This window comes from Macaca mulatta, chromosome 2, assembly GCF_049350105.2.
Source record: "Macaca mulatta isolate MMU2019108-1 chromosome 2, T2T-MMU8v2.0, whole genome shotgun sequence".
NCBI lineage: Eukaryota > Metazoa > Chordata > Mammalia > Primates > Cercopithecidae > Macaca > Macaca mulatta.
The window spans coordinates 153,237,444-153,256,919 of record NC_133407.1 but is presented as its reverse complement, the minus strand read 5'-3'; the positions used below and the strand labels follow the sequence as shown (position 1 = coordinate 153,256,919).

The following is a 19,476-nucleotide window of genomic DNA, read 5'->3' as shown; positions in this document are numbered from 1 at the left end:
CCTGCCCAGAAGCCAGGAGATGGCTCCGCTCCCCCGGTGCCTCGTACCCCTGACTTCCAGAGACTCCTGAGCACCTGCCAGCAGCACCTGCTGAAGGAAAGGACGGGCCAGGGACCTATGCATCTGACGCATGTAAGAGAAGTGAAAGGAAGCAATGGCTGGGGCTGGGCTTTAGCTTGAGGGCCACCAAGACCAACCTTCGAGGGTGTCCTCACTGCTCTGTCGCCCAACTGGCTCCCAGACAGCAACACGCAAAAAACTCCAACAAGATTCACTCGAGAGAAACCTCAGAGCCAGACGCTGCAGGGTTGGTGGCTATCTTCAGGGGGATTCAGATAGGTTTCACCCCAAAGGGAACCCAGACCTGCTGAAGGCTGAGGCCTCTGAGGCCCCATATACATCCAGCCTCTCTTTCCCACCAGTGTGTTCCCTAAGGAATCACAAAAATCACATTCAGTTCAGTCACACCACCTCCCTTCTCATATACCTTCCACAGTTTCTCCTCCAAGAGAACGAAGTTCAAATGTACCCGCCTAACATCCAAGGCTTTGACCCTTCTCCCTGGCCCTACCTGTCCCTCACCCATGCATCCTATGCTCTAGCCGAACCATCCCAAACACTCATGTGCTTTCAGCACGCTGACTCTGCATGGGCTGTTCCTCCTACCTAAACTGTCTTGTCACTCTCCTTTTCTGCCTAGTGAGCTTCTACTCATCCTTCAAATCCCAGCTCACATGCTCCTCCATCTGCAGACGGGGAAGTGAGCCAGAGAGAGGTAGTGATTTGCTGCTCCACACAGGTGAATGCAGACATGGAACTAACGAGGAGATTCAGCACCCAGTGGGCACTTGCTGTGTTGAAATAGTCTCAGTCCTTTCTGTCAGGGTGAGATCATAGCATGGGAAAAGCCACGAGAGGGTTCTGAGCTGCAAAATAACAGGTTGGATTCAGAATTGGTTATGGAGGTGCAAGGATAAGGCACAGAGAGATCCAAGAGGCCAGTGCTGGTGTCCAGGAGAGTGATGGGGGTCCCATGGGGTGACCGTGCATTGGGACAGTGCTCGGATTCTAGGTATACACTGAAGGGGGAGCCAAGAGGATGTGTGAATTGGATGTGGGATTTAAGGGAGGAAGAAGAGTTTTGGACGATGCCTAGACATTTCCCCTACTTAGAAAGCCTCTGCAGAGTCTGAACGAAATGACAGGGGCAAGTTCCTAGTACTATGCTCACGGGAGTCACCTATTCCCCACTGGTTCTCCTGCCTTTCCACCATTGCATGCCAAGAAAAGAGAAGGCTCTTGAAGGCAGGAGGCTGGGTATTTCCTGCCCATGGCACCTGGCTCAGGGCTGGAACTGAGCTGTCCCCGGTGTAGCTCTCTGGCCTCGGCCTGTGCTGTGAAGGCAGGTCACAGGAGGCAGCGTTGGTCTTGCCTAAGCCTGCTTTCCAGGCTCTTGCTCCATGGCCCTCAATCTTCCCCAGGGTTCTAGAAAGAGGGCAAGTTATTTGTGAATGTTCAGGTGGTCTCACAAAGCTCTCCTGGAATCTGGGGCTGGGGGTGCAGAGGTAGGAGAGGTGTGAGAGCCGGAGTGGGAGATGAGTACCAAGCTGGCAGCCAGGGCTCTTTGGACAGAGCAAATCCATCTGGATCATGCAGAAGCTTGGGAAGGTGGCTGCAGAACCAGATACTCTCCAAAGATAAATACTGTCTCAGTGTCTTCCAGGCCAGAAAATGGAGCTGGGGTGCTCAGAATGGAGATTCTGTAAGGCAAGGGTCCCAGAATACTCCCGAGGGCCCCGTCCCTCTGGAAGGTGTGAGTGAGAACTGGCCACCCTGAGGACCTCATATTGCTCCCACGTGTTCCTTCTCTAAGGCCCCTGGGTCCCAGACAACAGTAAGACAAGCAGAGTCCAGAGGAGGATGGCCCCTTTACAATAGGGGGTGATTATTTAAGTTCATAACACTTAAAGAAACTGCCCTGAGGGTAGTTTTATGCACTATGAGGGCACTCGATAAATAATAAGGGATTCTGGCCAGGCACGGTGGCTCACGCCTGTAATCCCAGCACTTTGGGAGGCTGAGGCAGGCGGATCATGAGGTCAAGAGATTGAGACCATCCTGGCCAACATGGTGGAAGCCCATCTCTACTAAGAATACAAAATTTAGCCCGACATGGTGGTGCATTCCCGTAATCCCAGCTACTTGGGAGGCTGAGGCAGGAGAATCACTTGAACCAGGGAGTCGAAGTTTGCAGTGAGCCGAGGTCACGCCACTGCACTCCAGCCTGGCAACAGAGCGAGACTGTCTCGAAAACAAAATAATAGTAATAATAATAATAATGGATTCTCAGGGCTGGTCACCCAGGATCTCATGCAGTCAGGGTCATCCTACAACCTTGGGAAGGCAGCACTGCCATCTCCCCAGGCGCAGGTGAGGATACCACGGCCCAGAGAGTGGGACACACCTGCCTAAGCTAGAAGTGGCAGAGGGAGGGTTCGAACACAGGCAGGCCAGTCAATGTCTGAGGCAAGGAGGTCCCAGCAAACGCCCTAGTAACTGGCTGAGCGCCAGTGTCCAGGAGTAGGGCAGGCCCGGTTTTCAGGCTACGCCAAGAACAGCAGAGAAAGGACAAGGCTGTGCCTTGGACCCCATTCAAGTGAGAAAAAGGAAGTGCCAGCCTTTCTTTGTCTGTGAACTCAGTTCCCCAGGGGGCGGGGAACTGAGGGGCAATGATTGTGCTTCCAATGTCCCTTTTGTTTGTAAGTGGAAAATATACAAACAAGAGGAACCCACAGTGACAGCGGGCCTAAGGACCTGCCCTGAGCATACACTGAAGGCCTGGAGCAGCAACAGTGACATAGACCGCCCAAGTAAGGGTTCCACACCAGTGAGGGCAACGGACCCCTTCTCTGCCAAGGATGTCCCAGCCCCAACCCCAAAGCATGGCTGGGGCCAGTCGGCAGGCCGCTCCCTCTTCTCTGGCCCATTCCTGGGCCAGCTCCTAAGAGATGAGTAGACACCTTGAAAATGGCAAAACTACACACAAAAGACAGGGACTGTCATCTCGTGATGATTCAGAACCACCATCTTCCTTAACAGCACCCCTGCCCTGACTCACAACCTTCACGCAAGGCCTCATCTCACTTAGTTCCAGGGTCAAGGGGCTGCACTTGAGTGCTAAGCTCCAAGGCTGGCTTATGAAGAAGAGGGAAATGAGGCACTAGCCTATTTTTGATCAGCCTCTAAGCACTATGTTAGAAGACTTTCTCCACACATCAGCTCACTCAAGAGTTCCCCAAAATCAGGACTCTACATCCTGCCTTTCTAATGTTTGTCCTCTGTATCCTCCCTGTAGTTACTGACTACCGTTCTTCACTCCTCTCATGAAGAGACAGAATTTATTTCCTCCACCTCTTGAATCTGGGTTTGTCTTGTGGCTTTCTTTGGCCAAGGGGACGTGAACAAAAATGATACAGACAGAGGCTTGAAAAGCACTTGGGTTTTGGGGATTGACCGTTTCTTGTTCCTAGAGTGCTTGCTTAGTGGCTGGTGACAAGCCCAGACTAGCCTGCTGGGTGATGAAACCACACAGACCAGTTGCCCCTCCCACCCCAGCCACCAGCCAGCCAAACCCCAGAAAAGCTACCCGGAGGACCTACAGTTGCCTGCAGACACATGAAGGAGCCCAAGACTGGAAGAACTGCCCAGCCAAGCTCAGCCCAAACTGACAACAAGCAGAACAATCAAGAGCTAAATAAATGGTTGTTGTTTAAAGCCGCCAAGTTTGAGGATGGTTGTTACGTAGCAAAAGCTAACTGATGCATCTTTTTCACTCTACCTACTTACTCACTTTTTACTTAACTACTTCAGCTTCATATATGCATTTTTCTCTGTGCAATAACAGGGAATATATTTTTTCTAAAATACATTTAAAAAACTGTGTCATTTTTAGACAATATAAGTATGCATACCCGCCTCACAGGGATCCCATCAGGGTAGTTATGATTCATTCTTTTTATCTGACAGGTAAAGAAACTGAGGCTCAGAAAGGAGGAGTGACTTGCCTCAGGTCAAACAGCCAGTAAGTGGCAGAACTGGGATTCCAGGTCTGTCTATGGCCAAAAGCATAAATTTCTCTCCAGATCTGCACCCTCCTTCCAATCCCCTAAAGACAGTGGCTCCTGCATCCCAGGGGAGGAGATAAGGAAGTGGGCCATCCTCTCTGCCCCACCCATGTCCTCCTCCTTGCTTCAATGAGGTGGCCTTACTCCCAGAACTCGATGACAGGGGAGGTGAAGTTGGTGGAGCTGATGGTGATCCAGACACTCTTGTTCTTGCGCATGGTGTCCTCCATGCAGTGAGGTGTGTTCCAGCTGTGGTTGCAGTGTGCCCATGGCAGCTCCTTCTGGAAGGACTGGAACAGGTAGTATGTGGCCCAGGCCAGGATGACAATGTAGTAGACATTCAGGAGGGACACAATTACAATGGAGGCATAGCCGATACCTGCAGGTTGGGCAAATGAGATGAGTAAACATCATAAGGGAGGCCAGACCCACCATGGCCACATACTCAACTGGAAGGCCATGGTATCCCCAGGCCCCAGGCCACAAGAGGCCCTTCAACAGTGACCACCAAATATTTATAGGGTGAATGGATGGCTGGGGGAATGGAAAGGTGAAACAACAGATGGTTAGATAAATGGGATGGATGGCAGGGGGTGGGGGGATACAACAATGAATGGATGGCTAGATGGATAGACAAACAGATGGATGCATGAAAAGACAGATAATAAAGAGGATGGTTGATTGGATGGTTGGATGTTTGGATGGACGGATGGATGGATGGATGGATGGATGGATGGATGGATGGATGGATGGATGGATGGCTGGCTGGCTGGCTGGCTGGCTGGCTGGCTGGCTGGCTGGCTGGCTGAATGGATGAGACAAATCGATGGATGAATGAACAGAAGAATAGTTGAATGATTGAATGAATGGCCAGATGAATGGATAAGTAGCTACACTGATGAGTGCTGGATTGATGGATAGATACTCATTTGTTGCATAGATAATCAGTTTGTTAGATGGATGTATGGAAAGTGGTTGGTTAGAAGATTGAGTAGATGAATGGAAGGATGAATAGATGGGTAGATGAATGGAAAATGGATGGATAGTCTAATTACTGAGTAATGGAAGAAAGGCTTAAGGATAAATGGATTTATGTAGATGACCGAATAAAGAGACTCACATATGTTCTCATCTCTGCCAATTAAATCATAACAGGGATTATTTTGCGTGCATACTAAGTACTAAACATGGGACTAATGAAGCCACCATTCACTTGATGCTGACTGTGTACAAAGCACTTCTACGTGGCTATGTCATTTTGTCTTCATAGCAACCCTGTGAAGTAAGCATACAACTATATTTCTATTTCACAGATGAGAAAATTGAAGTACAAAGTGACCTTCTCAAAGCCACAAAACCATCAAGGGGAGTTAATGGGACCTGAACCCAGACAGAAAGCCTCCTGAACCTCAATGCTTATCTGCTGCACTCTACCGCCAAGCAGCTACAGGCTTCTCTTTTTTTCTTGTTTAGATTCGGGGGTACAGGTGCAGGTTTGTGACAGGAGTATATTGCATGAAACTGAGGTTTGCACATCCATCGATTCCCGTCACCCAAATAGTGAACATAGTATGCAATAGGTAGTTTCTCAGCCCTTGTTCCCCACCCCTTTTGGAGTCCCCAGTGTATACTGCTCTCTGTATACCCAAGGTTGGGTTTCCACTTATAAGCATGAATACATGGTATTCGATTTTCTGTTTCTGCATCAGTTCACTTAGGATAACAACCTTCACCTGTATCCATGTTGCTGCAAAGGCCATATTGCTATTCTTTATGGCTGCATAGTCTTCCATGGTATATATGCACCACATTTTCTTTTTCCAGTCCACCACTGATGGGCACCTAGGCTGATTCCACGTCTTTGCTACTGTGAACAGAGCAGCTGCAGGCTTCTCTATGCAACAACCTAGGGAAGTGTGCATGCTGGGTCTGACTGAGTAGCTACTGCATGCTAGGCACTTGCCACATCTCCTTTCCCCATACTCCCAGGCAGCAGCATGTGCATCACACTGGTACTGTACTGGCTGCTATCTTCTGTCAGGCACAGAGCTAAGTGATGTGCATGAGGATTCAATGGACCTGGCAGACAATAAGTGCTCAATAAAAATGTGTGGAACTGATGAGCACCAGGCCCCAAGTGGCCTCTGTCCCATACTCACCAGAGAACAAGGGGCAGATCTTTTCCCAGCAGGTGATGCCCCCTTCAGAGGTATACTGGCCTATGATGATCTCCAAGAAAAACACAGGCAAGCCGCTCCCAAACAGGAAAATAAAATACGGTATGAGAAACGCACCTACAGAGAGCAGAATGGGCAAGGGTGAGACTGTGGCCATGGCAGTGCTGACGCAGAAGGCACCCAAGCCCTCCCAGCGAATGGAACCAGAGAGAATGCATGAGGGGCATGAGGCTCAAGGCCAAACTCTTGGGAAATGCTCCAGGCCCTGCCCACCTGGCCAGCTGGTTTCACCTTTCCAGTGTGCCCTCCCTCTCACCATCAAATCTATCAGGGACTTCAAGCCTCGGAGCCTTCATGTCAGCTATGCCTACTGCCTGCCTGTCTCCTCCACATCTGTCCCTCTGAACAAGGACTGCTTGGCCTCTAAGACCCACTCAAATGTCGCCTCTTTGTTGGGGCCTTCACCTACCCTCCCCAGGCCTGCCCAGGGCAGGAGGCAGAGAAGCTAGGAAGGGTGCGGTGGTAAGGGGCAGAGGGTAGGCATCTCCGGTGGGGGTGGGACCAAGGGGAAGAATCAGGGGGGGCAAAGCATCGGGGCAGGGGATCCTACCTGGTGTCCACTAATGGCTTCAGCGGGTCCATAAACCCTTTGAAACTGTGGGCAACTTGGGTCTAGTGTATGTGCTTTGTTCTGGGGAGCGTCTAGGACACTCATCAGAGTCCCAAAGGGGCCTGAGACCTACAAAAGGTTAAGAAACCAGGCTCTAAGGGAGAATTCCCCAAAAGGTGGTTCTACTAATGTGGGCAGCACAAGGCATGCCCATCTCCGCTGACACACAAGCCTTTGACAGCAAGCAGTCACCAGCGGTGAGCAGTTCCTCGCTATCCAGTTCTCTTCAAGCCCGTCATGGCACCAGCAAGAAAGCATCAGTAGGTGCTGCCTGACCTCAACACAACCCCATCACAGCAGACCTCTCAGAGGGTTCCTGCTCAGAGCCTTCAGCAGGCAAAAACACAACAACAAAAGCAAACCAAAATCCAAAAAACCCAAACCAACCAACTCATCAACCCAACCAAGCGCAGTCATCACATTTAAAAAATATCTTCACTGTACTTTTTATTCCTGGATACCTTTGGAGCATGACAAATGGTACCAGTTTTCCATTTACAGCAGGAAACGGAGTTTGCTTTCTGGAGTACATTTGGTAAAGTTAGAAAAGCAAACATGAATGTTAAAGGAAAGATAAAGAAACAGTCAGAGGCAAGTAGACATGGGGGACAGATAAGGAGGTGTGTGAATGTCTGGGGCTTGGGAGACATGAGCCTGGCCTTGTCCTGCCTCTTTGGAGATGGCAAACTGGAGGATCAGAGAGGGTGAGGGACCTGCTCAAGGTAACACAGAAAGGCCCTGTAGAACAGCACCCTGATTCTCAGTCGGGCTTATCCCCTGTCTTTAAGGATGGGGTTGGCAGGGGCATGGCAGGCTGACCTCATGGAGGTCAAGTGGGGGGGAGGGAAAGCAGGGCACAGAAAGGCCACCCACACTCCGGTCCCAGCCTCCAGCTCCAAGGCCGCTTTGTTCTGGAGGGGCTTCCCTGTGGCCCGGCCCAAGCTCACCTCCACCATTCTTGTAGCAGAGGTACGGGAAGCGCCAGACGTTGCCCAAGCCCACGAAGCCGCCAGCCACAGAGAGCACAAAGTCGATCTTGCTGGACCACTTCTCCCTCTGCGGAGGTTTTCCCTCAGCCTCGTCCTCAGGCCGTGTGCCTGGGCTCTTCCCCGGTGAGGGCTTCAGGATGTCCTTGTGGAAATCTTTCAGACACTGCAGCTTCTCCTTGGTGGCCATCTCCTTGCTTTCTATGGGGGACAAAAGAGAAGCATCCTGCAGCTGATGAGGGACCGCCTGTGTGTCTCAGACACAATCTCTGCTTCCTCATCCACCAGCTGGCTCCCACCTGCCCAGGCCTGTAACAAGGGGCCTGGCCTCCCTGTCTGTCCAATGCTCTGACAGCAACATCGGGAGTCATTCAGACCCCTTCATGGACCAGGGACCTCAAGATTCAGGCTATGGACACTTGCAACCCACAAAATCGGCAGGTTCCATTCCCCGGGCACCTGCTGAAGAGAAGCACCAGGGGCCCCCATGTTTGTCACCTGAGTGTCATACTTCAGCCTGCACCCCGGCCCTAGCGTCGTCTTTCACAAAACACAACACACCCAGGCAGTTCTAGGCATCTGCCAAATAACAGCCTGAGAGCAGTTTCTAGAAATTAACAGATACTATTTTCTAAATTTGGATTTGTATTAAAAAAATGGAGGCTCCTATTTCACAAATGTCTTAACACAGTGTCCAGCCCACAGAGATGACCATTTATAACTGTAAGCTAAAAAAACGGATAGACGGAAATGAACGAGGAATGGGGTTTCAGGCTGGAATGGAAACAATATTTGAGAATGGGTTGCCATCCAAGTATTGAGAATGGATGTTTATGGAATAGATTTGCAATTTATTAACCAGTCACATCTCTAGCAGAAAAAAATAAGGGATTTGCACTGGTGAGGATTATGCAAGAGTGCTTGTTAATCCCCATTTGTCCACCCTTCTCCAACCATCCTCTGGCTTGCTCTGATTCCAGGGGCTGACCCTGTAGATCCTACAAGCCAGGTTCCCTTGCCCTCCGGCTCCCTGTTGGGTTTGGCTAATGGGAGGCCCCAGAGAAAGCCAAATCTCTAAGCCCCCCGAGCTGTTCATGGTTACCCTCAGCCCACTTGTGCTTGGCCCCCAGTCTAGAGGGAGGTCTGCCACCAGCCAGGCCAGAGCTTCTTCTTTCTATACTTCCTAAGGTCCCCAAGTGCTCACTCACCCTGGCAGCTCAGCCCCGAGGGCCACAGTCACATCCAGGGTGGCCGTCTGTGCAGAAGGTGGACACCCCTGGCTCTCTGAGAACTGACAAGGGTTAGTTACCAAGAGCATCCTGAGTCCTAGTCCACAGCATGAGGAAACAGCTCAAGGCTGGGTCCCCTGCCTTCAAGAGCTGACCCACAAAATCACAACGTAACAGAGGGACACAGGAAACGGACGAGCTGCGAAAACCAGAGCTACTGGGCCTACACGCTCCTCTCTGAGCCTCAGTTTCCCCATCTGCAGAATAAAAAGGATGACAGCAGAAGTGGCTGACTCAGAGCCAAGCATTCCAGGACACAACTCGTTTGTCTTCATGATCAAACTGGTGGCCAACCTGAAATAATCAGATTTCAGAGAAAAGTCAAGAATTCTAAGTTCTCTTGAAAAATTGGAAGGTTGGACCACAGCGAGCTCATACTCCTCATGGTGATCGCTGACTGGAGCAGATGTGACCACCTTGTCACACGGCCACATCCTGGCCAGCTCACCACCTGGCTCAGGACACACTCGCCTGGCTAGCTCAAGTGGGCATCCGAGTTTGTCTTCTCACCAGAGACCCAAACACTACCTGAAAGTATCCTGTTCAATTTCTTGCTTCCCTGTCGTCTATCTCCTCAACTAGAATAGAGGCTCCTGGGGAAAAGGACTGCACCTGCCTTGCTCAGAACTGTGTCCCAGAGCCAGACGCCATGCCTGGCACACAGTAGGGTGTCAGGCAAGAGCTGCTGGGTAGGTGGATCCCAGAGCGGCATCCACAGGCAGCTGGTGACAACTGCAAACCCTGTCTTTGCCAATCCTGTGACCAGGCGAGTCACTTGGCCTCAGAGCCTTGCAGGCAGGGTGAGGCAGTAGCTGCCTAAGGACTTGGGGTGTGGAGAGGGGATGTGCTGGCTTGGCCCCAGATGCTGGGCCCACGGGGGCTGTGCTCGAGGAACAGAGGCACAAAAGCACAACAAAACCCCCGTTTCCCCCACACCTCCTTCCTCTCCCTGGCTTGGGGTGGGGGACCCCAATTGTTTCACTATCTGGCAGCCAACAGACCAAGAAAGGCTTCCTGAAGCCTCCGGGCAGCTCATGGAGCCCTTCCTCTGTCTGCCAGAGCATCCGCGCTGCCTTTCTCTGCCCTGCTCCCTTGGGGCCGGGCGCGGGATTCGACAGGCCAATGGCTACTGTAAAAATAGTCCTACCGGCCAGCATTGTTCCAGCATTGACTTGCACAGCCCCCCGATGGTTATCAGGGCAGCCCATTGTGGGCTGGCTCGGTGGGCGCATAATTGGAGGATGTGAGACTCAACTCCCTCCAAGTGAAGGTGTTTCTCAGGAAATGACCCTGGAGCCTCCTCACCCAGAAGCTCATGACTTCATTGGCAGCTGGGATGGGCCAAGTCCATCCCTGCGAGGAGCTGGGGTCTGCTTCACTGTGGCTACCCTGAGAGTCTTGGCTCTGCCCTCTGGGCACACAGACCCACTTGCCACACTAACACTCAGAGAACCCTCTAGAAACATGGAACAGGAGCAACTGGGGTTTCCCAAGTCCCTTTGCTCTAGGCTCTGGTTTCCTACAAAATGAAGCCTCCACCCCCTTCCACACTCAGGACCCCATTGTCCCGCCACCTGGGGCTGAGCCCGGATGGGGATGGGGGTTTTGAACAGGGCAGGCAGAGTGGGGGACCTGTCACGTGCCTGGCATGGTGGGGGTCTCCCTACTCCTCATTTCTAAGGTGCACCCACCTCTCCACCCGTAGGGGCTGCAGTCACAGGTCCACCTGCCTTGAAGAACACACAGCCAGCAGCCCTGCCCCTGAAGAAGCCCATTCCAGCAAGACCCGCCTGTACATTCCTGGCATCCACCCACATCTCTCTGTCGCCATGACAACCACGAGCTACAGGCCCCTCAGCCCTTGCACTGGCATCTGTGGCAGCCTTCTCACAGGTCTCCCTGCTGCTATTCTGCCCGCCCCAATCTATTCTCAATGCAGCAGCTAAAGGCAGATTAAGAAGCAGAATCAGGTCCTCATGCCCCCCAACCCTTTGATCACCCCTGGAAGAAAACACAGGCTCCTCACCATGGCCCGCCAGGTCCCAGCATGCACCCCTGCCGACGCTCTGCCCCATCTTCCCTCTCCCCTTCTCTTTGGGACATGGGCCACACAGAACTGCTTTAGTCCCTCCTACTGCCCAGGCTCAGTCCCCTCTGAACCTTCCCACTGGCTGTTGGAGCCACAGGAAGTGTTGGAGCTGGCAGGGAGCTGCCCCAGGCACCCTGGCCCCTATGGGGACTGGAGTATAAGCCTCAACCCAGAAGCTGAAAGCCACTTCCCAAACAGGTGACCTCAGGCAAGTCACTCAACCCTACCAGTCTTCAGTGTCCTCATCTGTAAAATGGGGTAACTGCTCTCTCCCTGTGGGAGTGTTTTGAGGGTTAAATGAGGGGGGTACACAGAAGGTACTTAAAACAGTATATGGCACACACTCCACACACAGCAGCTACTATTATGACTTGTGACTATCTCCTCTTATTACCCCTATCACTACTATCCAGTCCACCCCGGCCTTGGGGCATATAAAGCCTTCATCCTCCCCAGGGTGAGATCAGCAAGGCCCAAAGATGACAAGAGATACCCTGAGGTCACTCAGCTGGGAGTAACAGTGACCATGATGTATCCAAGCCCTTAGGAGCTTAGCCTCCACTGTCCCTCTGTGGCTCAGTCTGACCTCAGATGACACCCTCCAGGGAGTCCCCGGAGTATCTCTATGCACCTCTGCAAACTTGCAATTAGGACAGTCACCCCAGCATCCACACACACACAACTGGCCACCCCACTGCGCGGTGAGTGCTCAGGAGCGAGTCCTCCTCCACAGGCATCCCTGCACCCGCCGACAAGGGCTGTTTTTCTTGGCACCGGGCCCAGGGTTATTTTGCAGCAGCCGAGATACATAATTCCCCATTTTAAGAGCTTCCTCTTTGGTTATTACAGCTACAAGTGATTAGAATTGACTGATACAGTAGCTCTGGGATGAAGCCTCCCCCTGTGCCCAGCTAAATAGTCTCCTTGTCTCTGTGTTCCAGAGGTGACAGCCAGAGCCAGCAGTGCCTGAAACCAACTGCAGATCACCTGGTCAGATTTGGCACACACGCGGCCAGATGCAGCCCTGTGCCAGCGATGCCATGGCTTGATGAAATTTCCCTTTGCTCTCTCCCTGTTTAATATTAAGATTTGTGAGGACTTATTCTGGGCTGAGCTGTTTATAAACACAGTTTCCTATTCTCCAACACTCTTATTGTGGAAGAGACTTTGGTAGTTTATAGATAAAGGAAGCTGAGGCTCACGCAGGGAAGTGAGCAGCTTGGCTGAGGCTACACACACGAGTAGAAAGGAGAGAGAGGCTCAAGGCCAGAGTTCCCACCTGGCCACCTGGGCCTCCGGCACTGAGCAAAGCAAAGCTTAGAAAGAGGAGGTTTCTGCACTGCTTGCAAATGGGGATCCCTACATCTTGCTCTGCCTCCCTCCCAGGGCCCTGAACACCAGCCAGCTGGGCTCTGAGTTGAGTTACAGATGCTGCCTCCCCCAGCATCTACCACCTCAGTCCAAGGCTCTGGGGGAAGCCAAGCCCTTGCCTCTTTTTTCCTAGGCAACCTTCCCAGAGGCTCGAGAGTTCTCTGCACCTGCCCTGCCATCCTGCAGACCCTGAACTTCTCAATTTAACAACCAGTGTCCTACATGTCTCTTTCTGGTGGAGAATAATGATTTAAACAATGGCATAACTCAGGAGCTTCTGCCATGCTTTTAGCAAGAGGCCAGATCCTTGTCTCTTTCCTATTTAGCCTGCTTCTCCACCCCAAATTGCCAAGCACACAGCTGGCCTTTAAGAATCTCTGGTTCAGGTTCCTCACAAACCTCTGGGGCTTAAGCAAGCTGATCTGCGGGTTGGACAAGCAGCTCCTGGAGTCCCAGAGCAGGGGCAGGAGGAGACCTGGATGACAGCCACTCTACAGGTGGGAAAATCTGAGGCCTAAACAACTCCCTGTGCATTAGGCTTGCTGTGGAATCAAGTGCGTGGCTGGACCCCTTGCCCTGCCCTTTCCACAGCAGGTGTCTCTCTCCTTTCCTCACTTTTCTGCCCATTCCAGAGCCAGATTCTGGGCTGAGGCCATGACTAAGCTGTGTGACCCAGAGCAAGTAACAACCTCTCTGTGCCTCAGCTTCCTCACCGGTAAAAAATGAGGGTAAAGACAAGACCAGGGACTAAGTAGGATAACACCTAATGTTATTCAGCAGAGTCTAGCACATACCAGTTGATCAATAAATAGTAGCTTAAAAAAAAAAAAAAAACCAGCCAGTCACATTGCAATTCTATTATACTTTGTGGCAAGCATTATACCCTGTGTTTGTTTTAAAAAAAGAAAAAGTGGGCCAGGCGTGGTGGCTCACGCCTGTAATTCCAGCACTTTGGGAGGTCGAGGTGGGCAGATCACTTGAGGTCAGGAGTTCAAGACCAGCCCGGCCAACACGGTAAAACCCATCTCTACTAAAAATACAAAACAAAACAAATTAGCCAGGTGTGGTGATGCATGCCTGTAATCCCAGCTACTCGAGAGGCTGAGGCAGAAGAAGTGCTGGAATCCAGGAGGCTGACACTGCAGTGAGCCGAGATCGCATGACTGCACTTTTTAAGGCTGGTGACAGAGCAAGACTCCATCTCAAAAAAATAAAAAAAATAAAATAAAATAATATAATAAATAAATAAATAAGAAAAAGTGGATGGTTGGAGGTATTGGGGAATTGCTGGTCAAAAAACACAACATTTCAGTTATGCATGAGGAGTAAGTTCAATAGATGTATTATGTATGTCAAGGTGTCATGGTGATTAAAATTAATAGCATATTGTATACTTGAAAACTGTTGAGAGTAGATTTTAAGTGTTCTCATTACACACAAAAAATGTTTAGTAAGTGAGGTGATACATAAGTTAATTGGCTTGATCTAGTCATTCTACACCATAAGTATATACAATTTTTACTTATCAATTTTAAAACTTCCAGCCTGGGCAATATGGCAAAACCCCATCTTTACAAAAACTACAAAAAATTAGCTGGGTGTGGTGGCACACGCCTGTAGTCCCAGCTACACGGGAGGCTGAGGTGGGAGGATCACTTGAGCCTCAGAAGTCAAGGCTGCAGTGAGCCATGATTGCTCCACTGCACTCCAGCCTGGGTGACAGAGCGAGACCCTGTCTCAAAAAAAAAAAAGAAAAGAAAAAAAAGTTACTTTTAAGAAAAAGATAGCTGTGTTTACTAAGCACTGACCATATATACAAGCAGAATATGCATCTTTTTAAAAAGAGCACTGACTACAAGCACATTTTCGTTTTCTTAGCTAATCCCCTCAGTGGGTGCTGCTACCATCCTTCCTGTGCTGATGAGGCACAGAGATGTGAAGTCATTTGTCCACAGTCACACGGTGAGGAAAAGGCCACTTGAGCTCCAAATGCCCCGTCTTGGCCTCTGAAGTCCATGTTCTCAACCACTGCGGCTGCTATGGGTCACCTGCTTTACAAAATGAAATGGGGTCTGGTGTCTTTAAAGAGCCAGCTGCAAGCCGGCTGACAAATTGGGGAACTAGGCAAGGGCAAACAGGGAAGTAAAGGGCCACATGATGGAGACGGGGCTCAGGAGGCTGGACAGGGCCTGGGGAGCAGTCAGTGCCAAAGGCCACAGGGCTGGGCCAGGCCAGCTGATGAAACAGCACAGACTCAGGCAGGACAGATGGCGTGCTGGACTGGAGCCCTCCTCTAGCAAACAAGGAGCTCTGATGGGGCTCCCTGGACCACTGTCTCCATAGATTCTGGGCTAGGTAAAGGCTCAGTGAGCAGGATGGCCAGGATCTATCAGTGATGCCTGCCAAGGGCACCCTCTTTGGCCCTAGTGTTTAACAATTAAGCACCAAAAAAAAAAAGAAAAAGGGAGTTGTTATTAAGAGTGCTATTCCTGGGTGGGCGTGGTGGCTCACACCTTTAATCCCAACACTCTGGAAGGCTGAAGTGAAAGGATGGCTTGAGGCCAGGAGTTCCAGATAAGCCTGGGCAACACAGTCGGAGCCTGTCTGTACAAAAAGTTAAAAAAAATTAGCCAGGTGTGGTCGTGTGCACCTGCAGTCCCAGCTACTCAGGAGGCTGCGGTAGGAGGATCACTTGCACCCGGGAGTTGGAGGCTGCAGTGCGTTGTGATCGTGCCACTGCACTCCAGGCTGGGTGATAGAGCAAGACCCTGTTTCTAAAGACATGAAAAAAATAATAATAAAGTAGAAGTGCTTTCCACCACTCTAAGTGGAGTAGCTGTTTTAAGTGGAAATTAATCAAAGGCTTTTTTTTTTCTCTTTTATATATATTTTAAAAGTATACCTTTAAGAGACTGAATCATTGAATTGTATCATGTGGTCTGTATCTGTTGGTTATCTGCTCCCAAGGAAAGGTTAACTCAAGCGTGGCGAGCTCCAAAGCCTCCAGAAGCCTGGCAGGCAAAGGACAGGAGTCCACTGGGCTGGCGAGGCTGCAGGGAAGAGTGGGAACCAGGGGACAGGAGGAGTCTGGACTCACAGGCAGCTCTCCTCAGCTCCCACTACTGCAGGTGCCTTTGGGACTGGGGCCCACTAGGGCTGGATCTTCCAACTTCTCGAGAGATGTTGAAATCTGGGTTGTATGCACACACACATTTTTCAGTTTCTAAACCACCACCTGGGTCAAACACAAATGCAGAGGGGGCCAGACTCAGCCTGTGGCCAGTTTGTCCTCTTTGGTCACACGATTGCCCCCAGGTCACCTAAGGTGGCCGTGGCAAAGGGAAGAAAGGGCTCGTGCGGAGATGCTGACCAGGCTGGCTTACAGCCCCGATGGCTTGTCCCGGTGAGGTCATCCAGGAAGCCAGGCATTGTTTTGCCCGGAACAAAGTCGAAACAATGAGCAAAAATATTCTGGTTGTAGTGAAAGTGAATTCTGTTGAGGAAACTGTTTCGGCATGCCATCTCTGGGACAGGGGCTTGTTATCTACCTGGGGTTCAGCATCCTCGGGTGAGGGCCTCCCCTCTCCTGATTTAACTGCAACCTCCACCCCAACAAAGTACAGGTCTACCCTCAGAGACCCCCGACCTCCGCTAGAAGCCTCCTGCCTGGATCACACTCTGCCCTCAACCTGCAGAGAAGCCTCTACCTCACCCCCAGCCTCATCAGCCTTGCCTTTCACAGATCAGGAGGCTGAGGCTCAGAGAAGGGAGAAGCCTTGTCCCAGGTCCCACAGCTACAGGATAGTGGGCCAGGATTTGCACCCACATCCCAACTCCATGACCTTGGTGCCACCCTGGGGCAAGGTGACCTCTTGACGGGGACCAGCCAGACCAGGTAGTTCTTCTTAGTCTGTGGTTTGCTGGGGGAGAGTGGATGACAGTGAGCAGGTTTTGCAAAGAACAAGCCTCTGGAACAACGCCGGGGGTGGTGAGGCACGGTATGAGTTCAATCGACAGCCAACTTGTCACCTTCCCCTCATAAAAACATTGGCAGGTGAACACAAGGTCTGGGGACCGGGTCCAAACTGTTTTATCATCTCCTTGGAAGTGGCAGGACCTGGCCCAAAGCCTCAGAGAACCACAGTCTGGCAGCAGAGGAGAGGCAGCAATGAGAGTGCCACCGTGCCAGCTGCAGGGGGGGGGCTGGAGGCATGGCAGGCTCCCAGTGGCAGGATGGCCTGGGAAGGGCCGGGATGAGGCAAGGTGGCTGGCGCTGCCCCAGATGAAGGTGTTTGGGGCACACACCATACTCCAAACAGAGGTGCCCCACAGCACAGCCCAAGCAGCGAAGTTGGAGAAAGGGCAGTGGGTGAGGTCAGAAAGCTGGGTCATGCAGGCGAAGTCACTTCCCCTCTGCAGCTCAGAGGTCCAGGGTTAGAATAAGGGTTCGAGTGGCTTTGGCAAGCAGTGGTTGTTAATTCACCCTACTATGTGCCAGGCACTGCCCTAGGAACTGGAGACAGTGGTTGAGCCTCACCAAGCTGGCCTGAAGAAGGGGAGATAGACACTAAACACATAAATGAACAAATATTTACGACAGTGCCCACCACACAGAAGTAAACAAAGCAGTCCCCTCTGTGGAGGTGACATTTCATAACAGCAGCAGCTCGCTGAGGACTCACTGTAGGCAGGTCCTGTGCCAAGCCATTTCCAGGCACCAACTCACTCACTTACTCCTCAGCAGCTGGGATGATGGAAAGAGGCCCAGGGAAGTGAAGCCACTTACCCAAGGTCATACAGCTGGGATTCAAACCCAGAAGCTCAGCTCCAGGGATCAAGCTTTTAACCACACTGAAGCTGAGACCTGCATGGCAAAGAACTGGGGGAACGGTATTCTAAGAGCAGGGAACAGCAGGTGTAAAGAGGGCCATGGTGCACCTAGTGAAGAAACAGACAGCCAGCAGGCAGAGAGGAAGAGGGGACGGGGCCCCCAAGGCCAGAGTTAGAACTTGGATTTATTCCAAGTTTTGTGCTGCCCCAGTAAGGGCTCAATGCTTTTGGCTAAAAGCCCTGGCTTGTCCCTGACCACCTGGTCAACCCTTCCCTTCTACTCTGAAAGGGAACTTAAGGGCCATGTTGGATTTTTCCCTGCAGGCACTTGTGACTTTTTTTTTTTTTTTTTTTTTTTTTTTTTTTTTTGAGACAGAGTCTAGCTCTGTTGCCCAGGCTGGAGTGCAGGGTGCGATCTCAGCTCACTGCAACTTCCACCACCTGGGTTCAAGGGATTCTCGTTCCTCAGCCTCCTGAATAGTTAGGATTACAGATGTGTGCCACCACACCCGGCTAATTATTTAGTATTTTTAGTAGAGACGAAGTTTCACCATGTTGGCCAGGACAGTCTCAAACTCCTGACCTCAAGTGATCCGCCCGCCTCGGCCTCCCAAAGTGCTGAGATTACAGATCTACTGAGCTACTGTGCCCAGCTAACACTTTCCGGTGGGGCCTGTGGAGTCCTTCACCCCACATCTCGGCCGCCTGGGTTCCTCACCATGAGCTGAGAACCTGTGGGGTGGGTGGCCGGAATGTCTTCCCCTTGGCCAAGGACCTAACACCTGAGGCTGGTGGCACAAACACAACATCCTCGTGCAGGAAGCCCAAACCCTGCCGGCTCCATGGGTGAAGCCGTGCTTTGAAAGGAACAGGGTCACCCTTTGCTGTGCTGTGCTCTTGGGAAGTCATCTGCCCACTCTACTCTGAGCAGGCACTCGCTTACCTGGGGCAGTTCTCCCTGGGGGAGGTGGCGAAAGTTCCGGCTGATGGAGCACCTGTTACATGCCTGGCCCAGGGCCACCCCCGGGAGACGGGGTCATCTTCACCTTCACAGCACTAACGACTACAGAAGGAGCGGGGGCTCGTTTTGTTCAACAAGCAAAAATTATTCTACAAGTTCAGAGGAAGGAGGAGGTTCCGTGTCTGGTCAGGCGTAGGCTTCAAAGACATCTCTGGTCAAAGAGCCCCTGAGAGCTGGGCCTGACAGCCTGGACGCACAGAGGAAGGTCAAGTCCCTGAGATGCTGTCTGAGGGGACCCTGGACACCACTCAGTAGACTTCCAGGGCACTCGGTACCCACAGCTGGGCTGGAGGAGGAAGAGGAGCTCAGGGAGGGCCACCAAATGCCTACCTTGGGTACCTGGAGGCCTGCTTCCATGGCCAGAGGCGGGGCCGAGAGCGGCCCCATCTGTAGATTCTGTGTACATGGGGGCTTCTGCAAAGCCTGGCTCCTGACCTGGCGAGTCGTGCACTGTTGGACTTGCTCTTGAGGCTGGAGTTTTGGGGTTGTTTTCCTGTTGCTATGTGTTTAGGCCAATAACAGCACAGCTGCCACACTGCCTGCAGCCCCGCTCCGGGGTGCAGGGGCTGGGTGAAGGGTCGGAGGGAGCCAAGCCCCTTTTCCATCTCCTTCCCCCATGGCCCAGAGCTGGCTGGAGTCAGGCTGCTGCAGGGGCCCCTGGAGCCTGCGGAAGGAGTGGGTGAGTCAGCAGCCACCTCCTGGCACTGACTCACCAGAGACAGCACAGGGCTGTCACTCTTGCTGTCAGTTTCGCTAGCAGCCCAGCCCTCAGCCTGGTTTTGCCGGAAATGGGGGCGGGGTAGGGTAGACCATGAGCCTGAAACAGGCTCTGCAGAGCCCAGGATTATTTCTGGAGGCCACAAAAAAGAAACTCAAAAAAAGAGAAAGGTTGGTTGCCATTTCCTTGACCTTCTCCTTT

At 51.8% G+C, this 19,476-nt stretch overlaps 1 protein-coding gene across 5 annotated transcripts in view; it reads right to left on the bottom strand.

Moving 5' to 3' along the window:
* SLC6A6 (solute carrier family 6 member 6) overlaps nucleotides 1–19,476 on the bottom strand; it is an 87,694-nt gene that overhangs the window by 37,417 nt on the left and 30,801 nt on the right. For 2 of the 5 annotated variants that reach the window (NM_001266893.1, XM_028843177.2), the window contains 3 exon segments: nucleotides 4,269–4,503; nucleotides 6,284–6,418; nucleotides 7,919–8,158. In NM_001266893.1, coding sequence (NP_001253822.1) covers nucleotides 4,269–4,503; nucleotides 6,284–6,418; nucleotides 7,919–8,147 — 599 coding nt within the window. In that variant the 5' untranslated portion in view covers nucleotides 8,148–8,158. 5 annotated transcript variants of the gene reach the window in all.